Genomic DNA, 25540 nt, shown 5'->3' on the forward strand with positions numbered 1-25540 from the left:
ATGATGTCATGCTGATGGCACGTACGCAGTTGGGGCTCCAACGAGTACTGACAAGTTTCAACCAGTACATAGAAAGCTGGGACTCTGAATTAACATAGCGGTGATTTTTATAATGAAATGCGTAGAGGTAGCTCAAAGTGTAGGGATATACATATAGATAACAAAAAGATAGAAGCTACAAGTACATTTCCCTACTTAGGCATTCTTTTCGATGAAAAAGGGTCATGGTCCCAGGCAGTTAAAGCCAGAAAACCTTTATTTTTTAAAGCCACGGCTGCCTTAACCAATTTTTCAAGAAAGCTGGGTAAAAGACCACCCGTAGAGCTGATAAACATAAATAAGGCAAAATGCGTGACAACAGCCATATACGAAACAGGTGTGTGGAGCTACAATGACCTTCAGCCTCTACAATTGATGGTGAATGCCTTTTTAGGTCTCGCCTGGCGTTAGCAGCGCGCATGCGCAACTTTCGCAATGCGAGGGTCTTTTGGAATCGATACGAATCCAGAAGTATACTTGAAGCCCCGCCCCTCTTTCCATTGGCTTGTGTCATCGTTTATGTTAAATGATGACGCGTAATTGGAAAGTGGGCTTCTCGGTTACCGCCTTGTCCACTTTTGGGACGGCCCATGTGGACAGGCCGACGCCATCTTTGTTTCTGGCGCAGTGCACACTGCCATGCACTCGTGAAGCTAGCCCTCCCAGGACAGACACCACAACAGGGTTCCCTTCACAGGATCACATGTCGCTCTCTCGGGCACACACGGGCTGAGTACCATTGTGAGCCCATGCCCACCGGCTTGTACACCACATGCTGACATGTGCTTGTGAGGCCAGCCCTCACAGGGCAAACACCACACCAGGGCTCCCTGCACACGACCACACGCTGCTTCACGCAGGTAAGCACACACGGGCTGAGCACCACTGCCGGCGACAGCATATATATGTTATTCTAGGGCAATGTGAACAAAATGTAGTTACATGTAAAAAGTGAGGCGCATTGACTGGACCGGGTGGGATCTTGCTGATGAAGGCGGCACAGATGCCCCAACCCAGGTATGAGGTACATTTTTTCTAAAGAACACCCAAAATGTGTTTATGTTGCGCATATTTTCCTGACAGAAAATAAGTGAAGTGAACTTAAGTGTGAAGAAAGCTTGGCAGCTCAGAAGCGGGCTCTCTTCCAAAGAGGCGCGCTGTGAATCAGTGCACAGCACTGATTTGCACAATATGGGGTGCCTACATCTGTCATCCACTGCTTCTCTCAGCGCTCAAACTGAAGTCCTACCAGGTTCAGCCAAAACACGTCAAAGGCACTTGCAGGGTGCGGCGAGCGCCTGTGATGTATAACTTATCACAGTCAGGCTGGGGTGCACGTCACTCTGGGCTAGATAAAAATAGACTCTCGTCACCAATTGTTCTTTCTTTTTAAAAATACAGCTAGGCAGGAGAAATGGGCTTGCGATCCAGGCAAATAGTTCAGTAGCAGCTCAGCCAACAGTCCCCCGGGCTACATGGAGGCAGCTCTGGAGAGGGATGATACTGGCATGGGAAACACCGAGTGGGGTGACCTTGTGTATAAAAAAATATACAGTAAAAAACCTTTGGCAAGGATTTCACTGCGGGGAAGTCAGCGACTTACAAGCATATACAGACGTTTCCACGTGGCTATTTTAAAAATGAAATACATACTTGACATTTTCTATCTTACTTAATAGCATTGTTTCTGTTTAGTTGAATCTTTTTGCTTGTGTTTTTTGTCCTTGTCGTTTTCCGATACTTTCCGTCTAGGGTACATTTATTATTCTGGCCTCAATACACGAGAGCAAGTGCCCTACCTGTATGCCTTACCTGGTAACCTGAATTGTGTGGAGAGTGACATATCCTTCCCTCCTTTCTCCGCCCCATTCCTTTCAAACAAAACCCTTTTAAGCGGCAGCCAAGAGGTCAGCAGGCAGCTCTGCTCAGGTTTTTGTAACAGAATCCCTAAACCACCACTGCTCAAAGTGCAATAAAACAATCAAAGGCTGAGAGGAAACACCTCGTAGGCCACTGATGTGTGCACACCCCTTCATTCCCCGAGGGCATTCACCAGATGGGCACACACACACCCCCCTCATCAAAACCCCCAAAATAATGTATAGGTTTACAAAATATTTAACAAAGGCAGCGGTATAATAACCACCTAGATCAATCCCAGCAGAGCAAAAACAATCCATAAGAGCTATATCTCTATACCAATCACTGCAAGGAGGAAATGCAGCCAAACGTCTATTAATGGCAATTCTCGCTGCCTGTAAACTCAGTCAAACACACAGTATAGCAAACAAGCATTAAAATGCAATAGGTCTCGCCTTTCATTAATTTAAAGCCATTTGCTTTGCTATACAATACCATTAGCAAAGCAAATAGCTTTAACTTAATCAAAGGCGAGACCTATTGCATTTTCAATGCTTTTTAGGATTTCTTTTTGCCGTTCCAGGCAGTTGTTCTATGCACATATGCCATGCAGAGTTAGGGTTACCTTACATGGCTGACCTAATAAAAATTCAACCAGTTCATTTGTGGCACAGGATTTGGACCTCGGAGGAAACCACCTTCATTAGGGAGAACATAAAAGACTGTGTCAAATTTCACCGGGCCCTTAATATCCCATGGCTGAAATATGTGAGGGATTTTATGAATGACCATGGACATCCGGAATATTCCGATGACCCAGGATCCATAACATCCGTTACCAGAAATGTTTTAAAATAGACTGTATGACACTCTTGGAGACAAGTAGACTATCCGTAGAAATATCGAGGTCTACCGTACAGTCCAATAAAATGATATTGACAACTTCTGGTATGCAGCCCTTCCTCAAAAACATTGAAGGCATACAGGACAGATTTGTTCTAACTCGTCTTAGGCTCGGCATTTTCCACCGTTTAATACGTTTTCTTGCTACCAATGACTGGTCGAAATTGCCGTGCAACTACCCATTTGATTAAATGTCCCAGCAATCAACAATCGACATGGTGCTTTTCTGTAAATTTTATGAAGTGCAAAGATAGATGTGGATCTTGCCAATTTTAAAGCTGTATAGTTTTAGGCAATGCCTCCCGGCATTTTTATTTCTCTATTTATGAGGTCTGTCACAATCTTTTTAAAGAATGTAATTAGATGCAGAAAATCAATTACATTATGAATTTTCATAAACAGAATCATGATTGAATATCAGGCTGCATCTTTAACTAGATGCGGGGAGAAGATTTTAAGTCTTTTATCGATAGTTGTATATGTATCTAGGTTAACAGATGAGATTTTTAGCCATGTAAATATTATTGACTTATTTGTATCTGCTTTCGTGATTTCCTTTGTCTAAATTGAATAAAGCTTATTTGAATTGAATTGAAATAGTCTAGGGGCATATTTGAAATTGTGTCATAAACTAAGTAACAATTATCCATCAATCAATCAATCAATCAATAAATCAAGTATTTGTAAAGCGCGCTACTCACCCGTGAGGGTCTCAAGGCGCTAGAGGTGGGGGGAAGAAGGAGCTACTGATCGAACAGACAGGTCTTGAGAAGTCTCCTGAAGGTCAGCATGTTCTGGGTTGGTTGCAGGTGGCCGGGGAGGGTGTTCCATGTTTTGGAGGCGAGGTGGGAGAATGATCTGCCACCGGTGGTCGTTCTGCGGATGCGTGGGACGGTGGCGAGGGCGAGGTCAGTGGAGCGAAGCTGGCGGTTCGGGGTGTAGAAGGTGAGTTGTTCGTTGAGGTATGCTGTTGTGGAGTGCTTTGTGAGCATGGGTGAGGAGCTTGAAGGTGATCCTCTTGTTGACCGGCAGCCAGTGCAGGTCTCTCAGGTGGGCGGTGATGTGGATGTGGCGAGGGATTCTGAGGATGAGGCGAGCGGAGGCGTTTTGAATGCATTGGAGTCTTTTCTGGAGTTTGGTTGTGATTCCTGCGTAAAGGGCGTTGCCGTAGTCCAGCTTGCTACTGACGAGGGCTTGGGTCCTTCTGGTTTCGGTGGGGATCCATCTGTAGATCTTGCGGAGCATGCGGAGGGTGTTGAAACAGGAGGAGGAGACCGCATTAACTTGCTGGGTCATAGAGAGCGTAGAGTCCTGGATGAACCCCAGGTTGCGAGCGTGGTTGGTGGGTGTCGGGGCAGTTCCCAGCGTGGCTGGCCACCAGGAGTCATCCCATGCGGATGGGATGGAGCCGAGGATGAGGACCTCCGTCTTGTCAGAGTTCAGTTTCAGGCGGCTGGTCTTCATCCACTCTGCAACGGCCTTCATTCCTTCGTGGAGGTTGGATTTGGCGGTGGCCGGGTCCTTGGTGAGGGAGAGGATCAGCTGGGTGTCGTCGGCGTATGAGATGATGTTGAGGTGGTGCGCTCAGACGATGTTGGCGAGAGGTGCCATGTAGATGTTGAAAAGGGTCGGGCTGAGGGTCTGCAACAAACAGGCTTTATTATGTCTGCGACAACTCGAAACGTTTCCAGTGCAATAAACTGCAGAGAATTCTATAAGTTCTAAAATTTCATTAAGGAGAATTGATAAGGGAACAATTACCCTTGGGATATAACGTGAGGGCCTTACGAGCCCTGATGAAGTTCCCCTTGAGGGATTGAAACTCATTGACTGAGTGTTGTTTGCTCATATGAAAAGAAAAAAACGGAATTTGAAATAAATGATTTTTTTAAACTACTTACTGTCTACTATACTTCATTACCTGGCGCACCCCCATTTGTAGTATTAAGTAACAATTAAATTTAAAACTATGACTGCTCATGAATATTTTAATTTGGCTATATCCACTTTTAATGCAGAACAATTATGTCCCCTACCCCTATCGCAGCTTGCATTTAACAGAGTTATTAATGGGAGTAGTAAAAAAGTGTCATCACTGCTGGATAGAGAGGTGCTAGTGAAAAGATCCCATGCGTGGATGGCAATTGCAACATATGGCCAACTAAAACCCCAGAATTATCTGGGGGTCTGAATGGACTAAATGCAAAGCTAAAGCATTTGAGACTTCGGCGTGGCAATTTCCAATTACGTAATAACTTTCCAGCAGAGAAGGTATTTGTCATATAGTTTGTAACAGCCCAACGTTAACCGCTGAACATAGAACCCTGTTAAGACAGGACTTCAATCCATGCGCTATTCGTACACGCGGTCAAGCAGTAATAGCTGGTTTGCAGGGAGAAGATTTACTATTTACTGGAAAATTCTTAAATCTTGTTGATATTGCAGTGGGTAAATTAGATAAATGTGTACAGTAAAGGTTTTTTTCTTCATAGTATTCTATCAATTTAGGAACAAACCACTAGGAAGTAGAGATAATTATAGCAAGTACCATGCTGGATCATTATTATATGAGCACCTTAAATAATGTGAAAAAATAAGGGCTTTGTAACTGTAAATTCTTAAGATGATTCTACAAAAGGCGCATTGCACTTTAAAACCTTATATGATGTAAGCTTACTTTATCTAATGCCAGGGCTCAATAAAAAGCTCACAAGATACTCGGTACGTCATACTATAGCCAATTCATTTTGTTCGCCCACTGATTGGGATTATTCTAAGTGTGTAGCATGATTAATAATTGATAGAGGGAATAGGACACTCTTGGTACAGTGGAAATTGCAGGTGGAACAAGTCCCTCGCAAATGCATTCTGAATAAAAATGTTTTAAGGTGGTTTAAACTCCGAAAAAATTGTTTAAAATATGGGAATAACCTTTTTATTGTTAAATGTTGCGCTTTTTTAAAGTTGTTATTTTGTGATACTAAGTAGGAAATGTGCAAAATGTGTAACATTGTAAGTTTTTATTAACTGAACAATAAATTCTTCTTCTTCTTCTGATATAAGTGCAATCAATACCTTCAAAGCCACATTAATTTGTGTCCATGTGGCTTTAAGGTAAGAATTCCGTAGATTCCAAGGGTATGATAAGGCGGCCACTTTCTCCCAACCTATTCCACTTCGGTGTTGAACCCTTAAATCTGCTAAACTCTGGGGGGCAGATTTATGAGCCCCTTGCGCCACTTTTGCGTCACTTTTACCATGTTAAAAGTGACGCAAAAGTGGCGCAAGGGGCTCATAAATCTGCCCCTGGGTTTCTTGTGACATTACGACATTAGGGGCCAGATGTAGGTGGCCAAATACCGAGCGGTAACGCAGAAATTCACAGAATTTCTGCGTTACCGACCGGTATTTGGCTGAGTAAAATGTAGGTGAGTTGAAACCCACTTGCAAAATAAGGAATCGCGAAATAGCGATTCCTTATTTTGCTCTTGCACTTAAGGAATTGGAAATACCGATTCCTTAAATGCAATGTACGTTGCACTAAAAATAGTGCACTTCAGCCTTAAGGAATCGCTAATTACCACCAACTTCAAGTTGGTGGTAAGTAGTGATTTCCTTTGAAAAAGCACTTTTTTGCTTTTTTAAATGTGCCATGTGGCATACATTCATGCCCTTAGGGCATGTATGTGCACCACATGTGCACACATGCACATTTCAGGGGTGCAACCGGATGTCCTTAGGACACCCTGGCACCCTTGAAATACCCCCTGCTATTAGCGATTCGGTACCGAATCGCTAATAGTGAATATCTTCCCATTCATTCCTATGGGCCTACTAGCCCATAGGAAGGAATGGGTAGGTATTCCTTAATAACGAATCTCAATTACCGATTCATTATTAAGGAATGTTAAGGAATTGCTAATATTTTAGCGATTCCTACCTACATTCCATTTAGCGAGTCCTTATTAGCGATTCGGTAAAAATCGCTATTAAGGACTCGCTAAATTGAAGTTACCTACATCTGGCCCTTAGTACCATAGACGTACTATTTAAAGTTACTCGATGAGCGGGCGTGTCGAATCAGGAGGTGGCACTAGCAGTCTTTATCGTCACTGCTTCTTCATTTAAAAACAAATGCCTACACTATCAACCTAGGAAAAGCAAGTGTAACACCTTCAGTAACATATCTTGGAGCAACAGCTCTTTTACAGAAGCAAGGTTTATGACTCAGTAATTATATTCCTACATGAGATTAAATCAATGAACTCTTAGATCCAAACCCTCATTCTGCAAAAAACATGATTCTGAGACCTCAACAAAGTATATCATAAAAATAAATATTTTCCACTCTCAATCATTGTAGGTAGTAACTATAGGCCGGAACCACAAAGGTAAATATATACATGTAGATGTAGTCATTTAGATTAACTTTTACACCTAGGTGTAAATCAACACTTTTGTTTTGCTATTCACCATTTCTGAGTGTTTATTTATACCTAGCTGTAGACTGATGTCTCTACTCCTTCAGTTTAGTGAATGGGGACATTTAACCCCTTCCCCGCTCATGACGGAACCGCTCCGTCATGAGCCACGGTTGCCGTGTGCTCATGACGGAACGGTTCCGTCATGCCACGACCGTTGGCGGCCGCTCCGCCCACGCGGCGCTGTTTCCCCGCCTGTGCGGGGGGACAACGCAACTGGGCGGAGTCATGACGGAACCGTTCCGTCATGAGCACAGCTCAACCGTGGCTCATGACGGAGCGGCTCCATCATGAGCAAAGCGCCACCGCGCTGCCCCCCCGCTCCCCCCAGCGCCGCGGCGGAATTTCCGCCGCGGCGAAGGGGTTAAAACAACATTTACAAGAGTAAACTTACTTCTAGTAGAAACTAGGGATGAGTTCTCCCGATTGTAAAGAATAGGGAAAATAATATAATGAACTGTGCAAGTTTATTAAGATATATATGGAATTAGTAAGGCACAAAGGAAGCACGTCTTTTGCAATTCTGCGTGGAGGAAACAAATATTTTAATACCATTGAAACAAATCAATACACTAGGCCATGCCATTTCAACACAATATCATTTGTGCGCTGTATAGCTTCATCCGTAAAACTGTATGTGCAAATGTAATGGTCATTTCAATAGAAAATGTGCTGTCTTTAATGGCAGTCCACTAACACACCATGCATACTCCACTCTACAACACTCCACGAATATGGCACATTACAATGCGATGTAATACATCGCGTGCCATTGCAACGCGGTCGTGGTACGCAATATTGCATTGCAAGTCTTTACAATGACTTCCAGTAGGGGGCGCGCTGAACTTAGGTATAGTATTATATACTATTCCTACTCCAGTTTGCACAACAGTAGGGAAGGTGTTGGAAATAATTTCCAATACCTGAGCGCCCTCCACTGGAAGTCGTTGTAATGGCTTGCGATGTCATTACATCGCGTACTAACAACGCGCTCATTGTAACAGCTGCATTGTAATAGCACGCGATGTAATGACAGTGTTGTAAATGCTGTTTCCCCACTCCACTTTCCCACACTCCACATTCCACAATCCCACACTCCATTCTATGCCACTTCATTCTAGGCCACTCCACAGCACTCTACTATACGCTACTCTTTTACACTCCACTCCACTCTACAATACCTCAGTCCACTCTACGCCCCTCTACTCCACCCTACTTCACACTATGCCCCTTCACCCTATGCCCCTCCACTCCACTCTACTCCACTCCACAACTCGACATGACACTCTACATCTCACTCCACAACACTCCAGTCCATGATAGTCCATGACACTTCACTAGACAACACTCTACTCCATTCTTCGGCACTCTGCTCCACTCCTCGCCACTCTACCCCACTCTTCGCCAATCCCCACTACGACACTCCATGCCACTCTCCTCTATGCCACTGACTTTAACCATGCTGGACAGCAGCCAGGCTAGTGTACAACCCGACTACAACACATTGCCAAAGCCAGTGGCTCTTGCATGAGCAAGACCTATTGACCAATGTTTGTGTTTATCTACCTCCTGGACCACAGTTTTTTAACCGTTATTTCAAGTTTATGACTTCCACTGTTTACTCTTAGAGACACATTTTTTCCTTTTTCTATCGCACTCCATTAGAATGCATGTGTTTTCTTGCTCTCTACCTCGCGTGCTACTCTCCACCTGAAATACGGCCACCTCGTTGAGTGTTGCCCCATCTCCACCACGCACGCTTGTCCATTGCTTGCTTCCTGACGCTGTTTGATTTTGCTTTTTATTTATTCCGCTCCCTCAAGCTCCTTTGTGGCTACCCTTGCCACTACCCAGTGATCCCACGCATTTACGTCTTCATTCGCACGCTCCTCCCTTGCTCTCCTCCTGTCACAGTCCTTATAAAAAAAAATCATGATTTTGAATGGCCTGGCAGCTCTCATTTGCTGGCTGGAACTCTTTGTTTTCAACAGCGTTTTATGCACCTTTTAACAACTTTACTTAATTTTTTTTATTTACCTACCTAAAGTCTAAGTTGGGCCAACCATGTTGCAATGGTAAATAAACCAATAATTACGACGTGGCCATTTCATACTGCATGAGTGTGCATGAAGGGTGATGCAAGCGTACATACGTCATGCTTCTTGGCCATCAAAGTGTCATTATGTGTACATATTGCATTGGAGTGCTAATTGTAGAACTCTTTTTCCAATGATTTTTTATTTTTGCTGATATTGCATACCATAAGCAAAAAAAACTGGCAAGCAATTTGGCCAAAATGGCGCGACCTATTAGCTATGCCAGTGCTTGTTATTATTTGGTATAAATCAATTTTTATGAAAATAGTATTATGAAAATGGTATGAGTTGGATATGAATAGGTTACTCTCTGAAAAAGTTATAAATATCTTGACAGTAAGACCTGTGTGAGTCCCGCAGTAGTAAAAAAACATACAATGAAACTACAAAAGAATTTGAAGAATAGGCCATTATGAAGGCCGATTGCGCTTTTCCTCCCGTCTGTCATTTAGATACAGGTGCTGCTGAACCAAAATAATCTGACTGGTTGGCCGCAACACAGAAGAAAATGTTGTGGCTGCCATTTCAGAACCAAGGGACAGAGTTACTCTACCTTAAGGCAAAAATATGAAAAAAATATATTTTAAGTTCGCAGGAACCCCAGCACCCCGTTCTGTTATAGCTAGAGTGGTTACAATGGTGACAGCATTACCGAAAAACTATTCTTCAGCTGTGAAAAGTGGAAGTTGGCTACCAGCAGTGGGCTGGGCGCAACGCCAAACCACTGCTGCCCTAAGCTAAAGCTTAAGCACAGTGTGCAGGGTCGGGGAGCAACTGATGTTTACAGGGAGATCGTTCCAGGTCTTGGCTGTGATGTAGGAGAAGGGTCTCCCGCCGGTTCTATTTCTGCACATGCGGGGGACCTCTGCCAGGGCGAGGTCGGCGGTGCGGAGGATCCTCTTGGGTATGTGAAAGGATACTCTCTCGTTGAGGTATGTGGGCCCGATGTGTTGAGGGATTTGTAGGCTTGGGTGAGGAGTTTGAAGGTGATCCGCTTCTCCACGGGAAGCCAGTGGAGTTCTTGTAGGTGTTGGGTCATTTGTTCATGACGCAGAGTCCCGAGGATGAGTCTGGCTGCGGCGTTCTGGATGGTTTGGAGTCTGTGTAGAAGGGTTCTGTTGATTCCGGCATATAGGGCGTTGACGTAGTCGAGTCTGCTGGTTATGAGTGCGTGGGTGATGGTTCTTCTGCAGTCAGGGGGATCCATTTGAAGGTCGTGCGGAGGATGTGTAGGCTTTTGAAACAGGAGGAGGCAGAGGCGTTGATCTGAGGTTTCGTGCATGGTCTGTAGGGGTGGGTGGGTTGCCGAGGGCAGAGGGCCACAAGGTGTTGTCCCAGGCAGAGGTGCAGGGTCCGAGGATGAGGACCTCGGTCTTCTCTGGGTTGAGCATCAGAGCAGTGCTTGATGGATGTGCAAGTTATAGTTAATTCACTAAACTATAAATGGCAAATAAAAAGTCCCTCTAACCTGTGTTTGGTACCTTATATCTTACTTGGTATATTTATAAAATACCCTATATGGTACTAGTTAAATATTATAAGGATAGGCAACCAAGTCCCGTAGTCCCGTAATGGCCACCGCAACATTTCTGTTCATGTTGCAGCAAGCCAATCAATGCGCTTGCTCCAATTAAACGCACTTAGCCAATCAGAAGGCATTACATTTTAAATTTCAGCCAAGCTGTCAATATATCTATACATTTTGAACGTTAATTTCTCCTCAAAATATTGACTGGTTTACAGAAAATCACAAAAAGCACGCTTTCTAGGTAAAGATCTAGATTCTGCTAAATTTTGGGTAATTCCATTCAACCGTTTTTGTAACACTGTCAGAAACTCACTATGGAAATTGCACGAGGAAAACGCATTTTGGGAATCACCTTTTTCTGGGACCTCTGTTGACCAATCACCCTGCCACATTCCAGGAAACAGTTGGAGTGGATAAAAAAAATGTGGAAAGTTTTGTGAAGATTGTCAAACAGCACCAAAATTATTAGCAAAACAAAAAACTCACTTCCTATAGAAAGTCTGACCTAACTATGACTACAGAGTGGTGCTTGCCACTGTATAACATGTATCCTTGAAGATTCTGATTATTGTTTCAAAGTATAAAATCACTAATTTGATGTCGTGACCTCCAAAATAGTCACCCACATAATTCACTAGAAGGTAAAATGTGCCAGCATTTTATTGGGATTGTTAAAATAACACACACTAAACAAAATAGTGAAGAAACTAGAACATGAAATACCTACATTGGAAACAGATATTGGTACATCAGAAATGGGAAAAGATAAAACCATATGAGGAAAATAAAAAGACCTCATAGACGCATAGCACACACGTGGCCACACACAAATACACAGATAAAAACACACACACACACATAAATAATTGCACTAGAATATTTCTAGAAACATAACAAACACAGAAGAGCCCTATACTGATCATCATTACATCAAGAATAGAAAAAACAAAACCAGAAAAGGGCAGATAAACAGTCCGCATCCAGACTAAAAAGAAAACACATAAATAAAATGGGTATTAATTAATATAAAAAGAAAAGTTGTAGAACACTTCTAGAAACAGAACATAACTAGAACAGTATCTAAAATAGAACAAAACAAGAACTGATCTAGTAAAGGAATACAAAAAATACTAAGAATATGATTATAGGACCAGGAAGAAAAATAGAAGAGCTTAATAATTAGAACAGGATTAGAAAAGAATAGAATCTGAACAGCCCAGAAACTGAGCAAAGTCAGAATAAGATTAGACACAGAACATATTTACAACTTAACCAGGCATGGCCACAAACAGTACAACACCAGAATGCATCCAGAAGCAAAGGTAACCATAACTGCCCATAACATAGAATACAAATGTGCCCGGAAAATAATTGCAAATCAACCATATCATGACCATAAAAGAGAAAGTTTACTATTGCACCGGGAAAAACAGAAGTTAACACTATCATGATCAATTATTACTGAGAGATGCTGAACCATTAGGAAAGCTTAGATTGTGGGCATTACAGCCATTCTGCCTGGATGATATTGTCAAAGGTCATGTCTTCTGCTATAGGCCTTTGCCTACGACTATAGTCTGTAACTCATGGGGCGGTTAACGACCAGTCTTGGCAGTGGTCTATAATCTTATATTAGAACAGTGGAATGTTGGAAGCTCCATTGAAAACAATGGATTAGCTCTGGGTTTATAATGGCTGGTATAAGCCTGGAGCTCCAACATTCCAAGTTTCTTTGTTCACAGCTGTGGCTGTGAACAAAGGCTTCAGGGAGCCTGAGGGGATTTGAATCCCCTCGCGCTCCCTGAAGCCTTTGTTTTATTTGTTAGAACATTCTGCCCTCTAGTGGCAGAATGTTCTAATAGCCTTATAGCCCTTCGTAGCTGGGCTATACCGGCTATTAAAGTCCTGCTCCCTTGTTAAATGCTGGAGCAGGCCTTTAATAGCTGGTATAGCCCGCTACGGCGGGCTATAAGGCTATATTGTTTACTTGCATTCTAGGTTCATTGAAAGTGTGGAGTGGGGTCTTAGAAAAAACCAAAAGTACAGTTGATAAAATCTGGGTCCTAATGCTCTGATTGCCCACGTGCAGCTTGATGTCAATGGTAGTTGATTGACTTTCCTCTTCTTTCTGCAGCCTTGCCGCTGGGTTTGTCCTTCATTGCAGGTAGCCAATTAACCTAAGCTAACACCATGAGCTGAGGCCAAAAATCTGTCATTAACCAAAAAAGGAGCAAGAGGCATAACATCAGTTTGGACACCACTGGTCTCAATTAATTTAAGGGTATTTATGGTGCTGTTTCGGGTAAGATTAAAACCCGAGACAGAATTGAATTGTTACAAATTGAGAGAGCAGGGAAAAAACCGAGCAAGAGCTCTAACTTACAGGAAGTGAGGTTCTCCATCAGCACTGTATTCTCCACGCGACAACTTATGTTCCTGAGGGTTGTTGTGTTAATCCTCAGCTGGCTCCTCACACTGTACAGCTTGGTGTCCTGGTCATGTTCAACTACAGTCGTCGACAGGGAAGGATCGAGGGAGCTCGCGTTCTCACTGTTGATCCAGTAAAGCTTTGGCTCAGGGTGGCCATTGCTGGAGATGCAGTTCAGGAAGTCGTCTGACTCTGTTAGAATTGGAGAACTGAATCGAGCTGTAAGAGCAGAAGATAAAGACAAGTCACACACTTCGAAGGAATATTGATTCTCATAAATGGATTAAAGGAATCTCTATGTGAATCGTCCTTTTGTACAAGCCCAAATCACTGGCAAATACTCTGGATAGCATTCCAACCCATCTTTCTTCAACCTTTGTGCCATTGGCACAATGGGTGGAAAACGATGGGATAAATAGAGGCCCGCCTACCAATTGGCAGTGTTTAGGCTGTTTGAAAGCATTCCTCTCATCACCTTTTGTGTCTTTGTACAGAATGGTGCAGTGGAAGAAACAGTATGAATTGGACCGCTATCCGTGGTGACACTATTTGCAAGCATTCCTCCCATCACCTTTTGTGTCTTTGATGTAACACCCTCAGTAGCCAAAGGGAATACCCAGTCATGGGTCCCTTGCTTGCTGTGCAACAGGAGTCAAGCCATAGCTCACTGATGAGGCCTAATATTGCCGAAACCGGTCTGGGGTTGCCTGTGGTCCTTTCTGAAGGGACCCTTGCCTGGCAGTTTGGGATGGACTGTTCCCATGAGGAGCAGGAAAATCACTAATTCACATCTGGCAGGCCTCTGTCTACCCTAATCACCAGTGTATATATGACAAGTACAGAGCTTTGGCTCTGAATGGCAGTGTCAAAAGCGCTAAGGCTAGCACATATAGCAACAGAAAACCGGGAGGGACAAAAGCATAAAAAGTCGATGGAAATCACCCTAGAAAGGGGCATTTGCAACAATAATCATCAAAACAAACATCTTGATTAAACACGCAAAAAGTGATCGGAAGGATGGTAACTACTGGTAATCGTTCTAGGTAGCATTCCAATCCATCATTTTTTGCCCACTGAGTCACTTTAGGGTTTCTAAACCTGTGCTAGCTCACATTCCGTAGCTTGTGGTGTCTGAGGTGTGTTGAGGAACGTTTTCCGAGTCCGGGGGACCCGAGCTGGCTGAACTCTAGATCGGGAAAGCGGCAGTGTCTGACATTGCGACTTCAGGTCGAGGTTGCCGGTTCCCGCTCCCCGTATCCACACCACTAGGTATTCTGTTGTTGAGAATACCACGATTGGACCCGAGGGGTCTCGTCGGCCTTGTGTGCACCCATGGCTGGCTGCCTGGAGCAACTGCAGCTCTCACCTCTGCCGGAGGGTAAACAATTCTCCAAATTGGAAGAACACCATCTTCCAGTGTCACAGTGTTTTGCCTACGGGGGTATAGTGATCCCGTATTCGTGAAGGTGCCACTGGGTGCCTGGGGATCTAATCTGGATGAATGAAAACAAGTAACTGCTTCCATATATCTAATCAAAGTGTCGCCAGCAGGGCAACGCGTATCGTTGGCTGGTGTAGATTGAGTGACTGAGGGACTGGGTCACGAGGCGTAGTCAGAACCTGTTATTTCTTGACCATTAAACCTGTACGGGGTGTGTGATATTGCAAATGTTGTGGTTTATGCTAATGTGTTAGCGAGAAAGTGTAATACCACTGAACAGCCTGCATATATGTTTTTGTCGCTTTTGATGTGGAGATATTGCTTTGGTTATGAGCACCTTTGGGAGTGCGCACATGGGTGTATGTTGCTTACAAGGCTGAGGGGATAACAAGGCAAGAGAATACCTAGGACAAGTATATATATGTTCATGCCGTTCTGCTGTTAATGGAAGAGTTTGACAATTGCTTATAAGTGTAAAGTATATATCCAATGTGCATGTCGTTTTGATTTCAATGTGTGAGTAATACAAAGACCAGTGTTTTAAACATACGGTGTGGAGTCTTTTTGTAGCGTACACAGTGTGTTGCGAGGGTGGGGGTTGTGCCAGTTCTTTACACTTTGACCCTGAGGATAAGCCTGACTGCTCCGTGCCAAGATACTCAAGGGTGAGCACAGGTTATCATACAAGTGTTTCATACTCATCCTGGCTAGGATGGTGGATTCTGCCTGGCTTCGATGCATCCCAGCCAGCCAGAAACCACTATGTCTAACACTTATTAATGAATAAATAAATAAATACATGGGCCTTTGTGTGGGTCAGTCTAAACACAACTTTGGTAAGCTATTTTTCGTTGGTCAATCTAATCACACAATGTGTGCTTGTAGGGCGGGTACCACATAGAACTCCCACAGCCACCTCCAAGTGGTGTCCGACAATTAGTGACCAGGAGATCGATGTTCCCCCTACCAGGACTACTGTTCTTTTCATTCTATATTTCCAGCCACCACTTTGTACTAAGTCAGTTCTGTGCTTCAGAAATGCTCACACAGGCTTATAAACTTGCAATAGTTTCTTACCTGCTACCTTAAGGAAAGCACAGCTCTTGTGGATACATTTGGTGGTTGTATTTTTTTGCATCACCACGCACATATAGTCCATAGTGTCGTTGAGTGTGAGGTTTGAGATCTGCAGCGAGAAGTCTCCCTGTATGAGGCGTTCCTTGAACAGATGTGTCCGCTTCTTGTAAGTGTGGTTCTGGAATCTGAAGTCATCTTGGCCGAGAACGAAAGCATGCGCAATGACTACTTTTCCAACGCTTTCATTGTTTTGCCAGTAAACCATCAGCGTGTCCAATGAGAAGTTCTTATTTTCTGGGTACACACAGCTTAGATTCACAGAGGTCCCAAGAACACCCACCAGCTCAGGTATAGGCTTCTGGCAATTTGTAGAACAGACATTTATAGCTGTGGGGAAGAAAAACAGATTGAAAGTATTCTGTTTTCAAATTACCATGATAATTCAATATAGTACACAGGCCAATATCTGCATGCTTTCCTGTTTCCAGTTTAAACCTAAAAACATTGTTACAATGCCATTGTAAGGTAAAATGTCCACATCCAGGGAAACAGATACATTTTGATTTTCTACACACCCACAACCTAGAATGCCTTGCACAGAACATAATATGAGAGAATAATAAAAAAATGTGTAAAGTTTAATTTATTACTGAGGGGCCAATCATAATATGGCTTTGTTACAGAACACAGCAACAAAGAAGCTTTGAACATTAGACTGCATGTGTTTTAGCTTTACAAATGGCATTAAAATGCTTTTTTTCTTTTCTTTCCTCTAATTCTTGTTTATTTGGTGCTGCAATAAAACAACATGTTTGGAAAACTTTAAAAAGAAATACAGACGGCACTGATGTCCCCGAGAGAAGCTGCTATTCACCTTAAGCTCCGTCTTATTCAACTGAAAATCCTGCACAGAGCGTATCTTACTGGGGTCACCTTAACAAAAATAGGGAATAGACCAGATGCGCGGTGTCTCCGCAGATGCCATCGGGAGACCACTTTTTACCACACTATGTGGGAGTGCCCCTACATACAAACTCTATGGGAAAAGGCCACAAACCACATGCAAAGAGCACTAGGAAAGGAGATTATTTTAACACCACAACTGGGACTCCTTAATATATGGGACGCTACAGACCTTACGGAGGTTGAGCAACAAATGACAACTCTGGGATACACATTAGTAAAACGAGCAATTGCAATGAATTTGGGGGAGGAAGAGAATTCATCGCCGAAGAATTGGGCAAAGGAGTTAGACAAGTGTATGATAGCAGAAAAATAGGTGTTCAAATCTAGGCGTTGTCCCGAGAAATGGGGTAAAAAATGGAGCAAGTGGAATACTTACCGGGGGGATTTGTGTACCTCGCCTACTGAGGAGATGGAGGTGAGACAGAAATTTGAAAACAATATTGGGGCAAATGACTGATTCACTTTTGATTCCTTTTATATGCATGAATGATGTAACTGTACTGCAAAATACGCAACAAAAAGAATTGTGACTTATTTGTTTTTTCAAATCAATAAAAAAATCTTTTAAAAGAATAGAAATACAGTTTTTAAAACATATTTTATGTGGAGGAAGTTGCATAAACACTGCTAAATACTGATTTTAAAGAAGCAGGAAAAAATGGAAAACCATTATTGGAATCCACACTGAAAACAGGAGAGCCAATATAGCCAGGGACAGATGGCAACTGTGACGTGTTCAATATGCTGTCGGAGAATTCCTCCCCTGTACTGCACCACAAAATCTCACTGCGTGGTTGGAACAGTAGGATCCTTTTTTTTTAAAGTTAGAGGAGGGTTTGAGGGGTGCAACCCCAAAAAAGAAAAACAAACTCCCAGGGTCACAGGAGAGGGGAGGAGGATCCCAGAAACAAGGAGAAGACACCCTTCCCAGAAATAAAACTGTTCTGGAGAAGGGCAGCACAAGCAAAACAAAAGGTATGTGGGGTAGGTTGAGATAATATGTTAATAATGTTATGTGAATAAAGCTTGTTATAGCGCACAAACCACCCCCAGAGAGGTATCTCGGCGCTGAAGATGGACACAGGCAAACCAGAACACAGGATTAAAAAAAAACTGTCTTAAGCAGTTTTCTGACTTTAGCATAGCCGAGTTGGCGAAGCAGCGCACGCAAGGTAAATAGTTGTATTTATTTATTTACTTACCTTACTCCTGTCCGTCGTATGTCGGACTCAACTACCCCCCACCCCGCCCTTCCCCGCCCCACCACCCGCAGCACTCCCTCGGCGAGCCGCCACTGGTTTGGATTCAGAACCATCAGGCAAATTGCAAACAAAACGTATTTTGGACCACTTGCAGTTTGGCCAATAAAGTCTCATTTGTTGATGAAAGCAAGGCATTGCCATAGGCCAATGTGCTGATAATCAAAACCTCGACAAAAGTTTTCCCGGCAGAAGATGGAAGATAAGGAAGAGCTTTCTTCAGCATACGCATCATGTTAAAACAACTGCAGCTAATGGCGGCGACGAGATCTTACGTTGTTAAAGACGTTTTTAGGCCAATATTCTTAAGTACCTGCATGGGCATAGGAGCGGGCCTAATTCTGTAGGCCACCAATCCATGGTCCACAGTTGCTGAACTTTAGGAAATAGCATCATCTCAGTTTTGTGTGCATTCAATTGTAGGCAATTTGTAGCCATCCATTCTGCAATCGCTTTCATGACATAAGAGAACTGTCCTTTACTTTCCTCCAGGTTTTCATCAAAAGCGATCACCAGCTGTGTATCATCAGCACATGATACAATTTCACAACTAAAGGTTCCGGCCATGGCTGCAAAAGGGGCTACATAGAAGTGGGGCTTCAACAAGAGCCCTGAAGCACCCCTCGTAATCAGCATAGTGTGAGACCTGAATGAGCCCAGAGTTATAGTCTGCGTTCTGTTTTTTAAGAAGTCTTGAAATCATTGCAAGGCAGTGCTATTAATGACAATCTCATACAGCCTTTGAATCAGCCTACAGTGGGACAAGGTATCAAGGGCTACAGAGAATCCAATAATGCCAGCATAGATGGAATACCTTTGTCCAGAGAGAGTCTTATACAGTCAGTAATCGCAACCAAGGCAGTCTAAGTACTGTAAGAGGATCTGAACACAGATGGCGTTGGGTCCAGAATCTTGTTTTCTTCAAGATAGGCTGAGAGCTGAAAATTTATGAAGCCTTCCACTGACTTGGCATAGAGCGGATGCAATAAAATAGGGTGGTATTTTGCTAGGTTGCTAGGATGAAGGTTGGCCTTTTTTTGCAAAGGTATCACCTGTGCGGATTTCCAAGTGCCAGTGATACTTCCCGTGTCCACCGATAAATTAAACAGTGCACACACAGTGTGTGCCGGCCGGTGCGAAAATAAGGCTGTGATCCATGGAGGGCAAAGATCCAAAGGTGAGACAGATTTGTCTTTTCGTAGGGTCTTTTGAATCTGGTCAAGCAAGAAGGGAGCAAATATTTCTAAACTGCAGGCCTTGTTTCGAGGAGAGGTGTTGTAGTTCGGCATCTCATCAGATTGGTCTGCAGAGGTGTTGACTTTCAAAAACATTTGGTTAATTTTGTCCTAAAAAACTTGGCTAAAGAATTGCACAAGTCTTGAAAAACTGCAATGGACTGAGAACCGGTGGAGGGATTTACAAAATCATTGAGGATTTTGAAAGGATAATTTAAAGAGTTCAAAATCACAATGGATGGTTTCAGTTCCTACAGGTAGAGGGATTTACAGCCAACAGTTATGTGCTGTAACAAGTATAGGGGATGTCTCCATGGGATAGGTGAGTATGCAAAGAGGAGAAAAGGTACTCCTTTGTGTGGTACGTGGTTCCCTCACACACCCTTACGAGTGTATAGCATCACCATCGGGCAAAATTGCTCCTCGTGGGGGTGGCGCTGCAGTCCCTCACGGGCCCCGAGGGGCTCTCTAGCGGACATCTTTTAGGAGTTGCCGCATTTGTGACTGAGGGTGTGTGGGAAGGAAGTGCTAGTGAGTGCAGATTAAAATGGGTCAGGAGGCCCTGATAACTTTATTAGTAGGACCCCTGATCCAAAATAAAAATCCACGGGGATTGAGATGCACAATTGTGCCGTTAGGAGAGGGGAAACAAGACCAAATAGATTCCCACTTCTCTCAACCCGTGTGGTGTGTAATTAAGTGTTGATTTAAAAGGGGGTCGACATGTTTCGCGCTATAATTTGGTCCCTAAAGGATCCCAGAGCGCTTCATCAGGACCAGGTAGAGAATAGAAAACGGGAATCAGGAAAAAACACCCTGTATTCCTTAGTATATCCTAATTAAGGTATGTTGACAATTATTGTCTTAGGACCTGTTATTATACAGATGTCCTTATTCACAGCCTAAAAAGGAGACAAAAACGGGGGGGGGGGGGAAAGAGGAAAAAGAGAAAACAGAAAAGAGCCCAGTAACATATCAGTTAAATATGGTACTGTAGGATAAGCTCTAAATCACATGTGCACAGTCTGTGCCCAAGTGCCAGATGCATGAGACTAGTCACGAGCGAGTGCGTGTCCTGTGAAACATGCATCACTTAAAAGGTGCTATGGGTGGCCTTGCACCTAGGTGACAGAAAGCGGTTGTGTGCTATGTGTTCAACTGTGACGAATATTCACAAGGTGAACTATGCCGCATCGGAGTGACAGTGACTAACTGGTGTATGGATGGAGGGAAGTTCCGAATAGTGATGGTTGCTTAAGGGGTGATGAATACCTGCCACCTAGTGCAATTCCGTAACATACGATAAACATCACTGGACAAAATCATCACTAAAAGAAAAGGAGTGGCGCTAGTAAATATCTAAGCCCCAGCACATATAGAGATGGGGACGGCATGCCTGGCGTAAGACGACTAGCGTAAGTACATTCAAAATGTAATGATATCGCGTCAGGTAAACAGTTTTTTACAGTAACCAGAGTATAATAAAACATATATTAAAAATTATATGTAGGCGTGTTGGCACACGAGAACAGAAAGCATACCCTCCCTGGATCGGAGAAGGGCTCCGTCGGAGGTTTTAGGAATCTCATTCCTATTCATCGTTGAGTTTTTACTCGATTTGGCATAGGGCAGCAATAAGAATACACAGTGTTGCTCCCACGCCTGTACCTTCCGTTGACCATTCAAAGATGGCCGCTCCTTTTCTCAATAGGCTTACTTACTCCCCACACGCAGCGTGATGACGTCACCGCCCTAGCCTACAATCAAGCCGATAGCGGTATTTATGGAGACCTTCCTCCCGGTTCAGAATGCTACCGGCAGTACCGCAGTACGGGTAGGTTTCCCGTGACGTGAGGCTGTATCTCTAGTAAGTAATCCTTCCTTTCTCCATAGGACGCTGTCTGTGTTCCTGACGATACCATCTGTGTCTCTTCCTGTAATGTTGTTTTTTTACTTGTTTTTTTACTTGTTTTACATAGCCTCACCCCGTGGTACATCCGACGGAGCCCTTCTCCGATCCAGGGAGGGTATGCTTTCTGTTCTCGTGTGCCAACACGCCTACATATAATTTTTAATATATGTTTTATTATACTCCGGTTACTGTAAAAAACTGTTTACCTGACGCGATATCATTACATTTTGAATGTACTTACTTGATTCCCGTTTTCTATTCTCTACCTGGTCCTGATGAAGCGCTCTGGGATCCTTTAGGGACCAAATTATAGCGCGAAACATGTCGACCCCCTTTTAAATCAACACTTAATTACACACCACACGGGTTGAGAGAAGTGGGAATCTATTTGGTCTTGTTTCCCCTCTCCTAACGGCACAATTGTGCATCTCCATCCCCGTGGATTTTTATTTTGGATCAGGGGTCCTACTAATAAAGTTATCAGGGCCTCCTGACCCATTTTAATCTGCACTCACTAGCACTTCCTTCCCACACACCCTCAGTCACAAATGCGGCAACTCCTAAAAGATCTCCGCTAGAGAGCCCCTCGGGGCCCGTGAGGGACTGCAGCGCCACCCCCACGAGGAGCAATTTTGCCCGATGATGATGCTATACACTCGTAAGGGTGTGTGAGGGCACCACGTACCACACAAAGGAGTACCTTTTCTCCTCTTTGCATACTCACCTATCCCATGGAGACATCCCCTATACTTGTTACAGCACATAACTGTTGGCTGTAAATCCCTCTACCTGTAGGAACTGAAACCATCCATTGTGATTTTGTACTGATTTTGGGAGCATTGGTTCAGGACCTCTTTCTAATTAGCTCCTTGTCCCCCCTCTCCTTTTTGTTTGACATTTTGTAATTTAAAGAGTTACCAGCTTGCCCAATTTCAGTGACTATATAGGCTTTAGAAGCAAGTTCGATCTTCCGGTGATAAGAGGAAAATCTGAAAGCGTCTTTGTCATTTTGGCGGTACATTTTATGCCATCTTCTTTCCAGTGCTCTGCAGAAGGATTTCTCCTGTTTCAGGTCTGTGGAGAACCAGGGGGTGTGGGTTTTAGACAGCATTTTAGATCCAGTGTTTAAAGGAGCAATGCTGTCAAGTGCAACATTTAAAGATTTGTTAAATTGAGCTAAGGCTAAATTGAGGTTTAAATTTGGGGAGGGCTCAGAATACTCAAAGGCATTAGAGAAGGGATAAGAGATCACCAATTGCCATTGACGCAAAGTTCTGTGTACATCGGTTTTAGGTTTAAGAATCCCTGCAATTTTCAGGATCTGGAACTGGATCAGGAAGTTATCCTTCCAGGCAACAGGGATTCATAGCGTAAAACATTGGAATTGGTAAAAATGAGGTCCAATGTGTGCCATGCAACCAGGGTAGGACCTCTGGTTTCCTGGTGAGGTCTCAATAGACCCAGATCCAAGACAAATTGGGCAACCTCAGGGTTAGATGAATCTTTCCCATGACAATTAAAATCACCTAGCAATAAAAATTCTTTTTGCAGATAATACATGGGTAGCAATAAATGCAGTTTATCGGTGACTGGACCCTTTATTAGGACCCGGCGGATAAAGGACAAGGAAGTGTAATGCTCACTACTGGAAACTCACCGACTAAAGCATATGTTGGAGAGTTTCTCGCAGTGAGATATCCTAGAACGATATCAAACATTGATATGTGCATAAATCACTTTGTGTTCAGTGTAACTGAAGATCCTTCTCTAAGAAAGACTAAAGGACCCAGGCAAGGGCACTTCTGAACAAAAACTTATTTTATGCCTTAGGTTTTTGCCATGCAGGACCCAAATCCGAAAATGAAGCTAGATTGTGAGCATTTATAAAAGGTACGTATAGTCTACAAAAACCCAGATATCCACAAATCTATCAAATATAGCACGGTCAGCCCCGTGTCTGATACTATTGTCTTTATTTTTAAACAGTCTTACTTTTTTCCGCTAAAATAGCACTATCGTTATCCCTATTGATATACCTGCCCATTTCAAAAAGAGACACAGACTACGCATCAGTCATACATAGGTGGCATGACATCATGTAAAAGAGCTCAAAGAGGAATAGTGAAGAGCATTTCGGGAACTACCCTTATACTCTACAAATTAGAATACATAACTCAGCATCTACAAGCGAGTACATTTAAGCACAGATGTCATTGGTCACAGCAGGCAGGAATCAGGGGGGTCATTAGGATGGCGGGCGGATCACCACCGCCGGCGGGGCGGTGGCGATCTGCCTGCTATCCCAACCCAATTTACCCCCCGCCATATTATGATGGCGGGGGGTAACATGGCGGACGCAAAGTGCGTCTGACGCTTTTCCGCCGGTTGGCAATCATTCCGATTGCTGGCTGGGCGGATTTGGGCCTTAATATGGTGGCGATGCCTAGCAGGCACCGCCATCCGTATTAGGATGCAGGGTGTCACAGGCCTTTCCATGGCGGTGAATGCTGGCGAGGAATTACTTTGGGGGCCTGTTGTGGGCCCCTGGGGGCGGGGGGGGCTGGAGGCTGCACTTGGGGGGTACCTATGGTCCCCTCCTACATTGCCATGCACAAGGTGGCAGGCACTGCGCGGTGCCTGCCACGTTGTGCATGGCAATGCACAACAAGGCACTTTGGCATTGCAGCGGATGCTGCTTACAGCAGCACCCGCCGCAATGTCAAATATGTGGAATGCGACCGCTAGGGTGGCGGTCGCATCCTAATTAGCGGTACGGGACCGCTGCACATATGGTGGCTGGTCCCAGCACCGCGAGGATGGGGGGGCGGACTGTGGTAAATAAAATATTACGCTCTCAGACTTTTAAGTATATAAATAAGATCATGCATAAAGCAAGAGGCTGAGTCTGTGGTATCAGGTTCATAAAGGGATTTATTCCAATAACTCGAGTCAAAGGGAGAATATTTCCATCACCAAAATTGGATCTGGAAAGGACTGAAAAGTATTCTCAATATTCTCCAAACATTATTCACAGAGTACAGTATATATACATTTCTCAATTGTACGTAAGCAAAAGAGCAAGAGAGAATGAGATAAGAGCATGTGGGCGTGTAAGTAGGCGTGAAGGTGGGCGTCCATGTGGGCGTCCACTTGATGATAATGGGTAATTTGTCATGTGTGGGTGGATACCTGGAGAATCCTGCAATGTCAGCAGAAATATTTGGCAGAGATGCGTGCACAGTCGCATGACGTGTGATTGACGTGGGGCTAGAGGGAGAAAGGGACTTGACATTTAGCTCTACATGTGGAGACAAAAGTCTGGGGTTATGTCAACCTAATCCCAAATCATATCTAACATCCTATGTTTAAAGAACTATGTTATCCAAAAGAAAGGTCTCTCGGAGTAGAACCTTATTCTATACTGACTATATTGACTGTGAGTGCGTGTACAAGCGTCTAAGTGTCTACACTAAATGCGAGGGGGTAGGAATATTCCATGGTAACAGGGCTATGAATTACTTGCATGAGGACAGAGAAGCCGGGCCTTTTGCTCGGTAGCTGGAAGAATGTTTACTTAAACTACTAGACAGGAATGCATTGGATAGGGACGGAGCAGATAATTTCGAAGGTGAAATACAGTTTTTGGCAGAGAATAGGCTGATGTCAGGCTTCGTGAGCCGCGCAGAGAATGAGACAAAGTTCATGGTCACAGATGCAGGCTCAGACTGGAGCTTTCAGAGGCAGAAGGCAAGAAGAGTTTGATGACAGAATCAGGGCCTACTTGCCTGGACTGTAAAATGGCATAAGTGAACCATATAAAGCCGGTGGCCTTTCATACTTAGGAATGGAATATCCGGCCTATTCATGGCGGATCTGACAGAGGACATGTTGACGGTGGACGCACATGTGTTTGCGTCTTCATAACTGGAACTGGAGGGAACATACATGTACTTGTAACATGCACATAGAACCGTTGGGGTCCAAGATAGGGGACATAACTGACCAGAAAAATCCATATTTCCACATTCCCTCCTTGTCCCCTACTTGCCCGTCAAGAGATATCAATCTTCATTAATCCATTGATCTGTTCATATAGCATCATTTGTTCTTCTTTCTTCTTCCGGGATCTTGAATGAAAATCTTGATGTGGAATGCACGATGTGGCACACAGACCACAAATCGCTGGTCCACATTGCAGGCATAAGCAGCAACTGAATAGTATGAGAAAGCCAATACCTAGGAAGGATAGGACCCTCCATCCAAAGGTAGATAATACACTCCAAAACCAACCGGACCAAGTCCAGGTGCCTGGATT

At 43.8% G+C, this 25540-nt stretch overlaps 1 protein-coding gene across 2 annotated transcripts in view; it reads right to left on the reverse strand.

Moving 5' to 3' along the window:
• Nucleotides 1–25540, reverse strand: part of LOC146859261 (ICOS ligand-like) — a 406586-nt gene that overhangs the window by 29862 nt on the left and 351184 nt on the right. For both annotated transcript variants that reach the window (XM_085649952.1, XM_085649953.1), the window contains exons 3-4: nt 15854–16240; nt 13291–13554 (exon numbers count right to left, since the gene is read on the reverse strand). In XM_085649952.1, coding sequence (XP_085506078.1) covers nt 13291–13554; nt 15854–16240 — 651 coding nt within the window. The remainder of the gene's footprint in view (nt 1–13290; nt 13555–15853; nt 16241–25540) is intronic.

This window comes from Triturus cristatus, chromosome 3_2 (genome assembly GCF_964204655.1).
Source record: "Triturus cristatus chromosome 3_2, aTriCri1.1, whole genome shotgun sequence".
In the NCBI taxonomy this organism is placed as follows: Eukaryota; Metazoa; Chordata; class Amphibia; order Caudata; family Salamandridae; genus Triturus; species Triturus cristatus.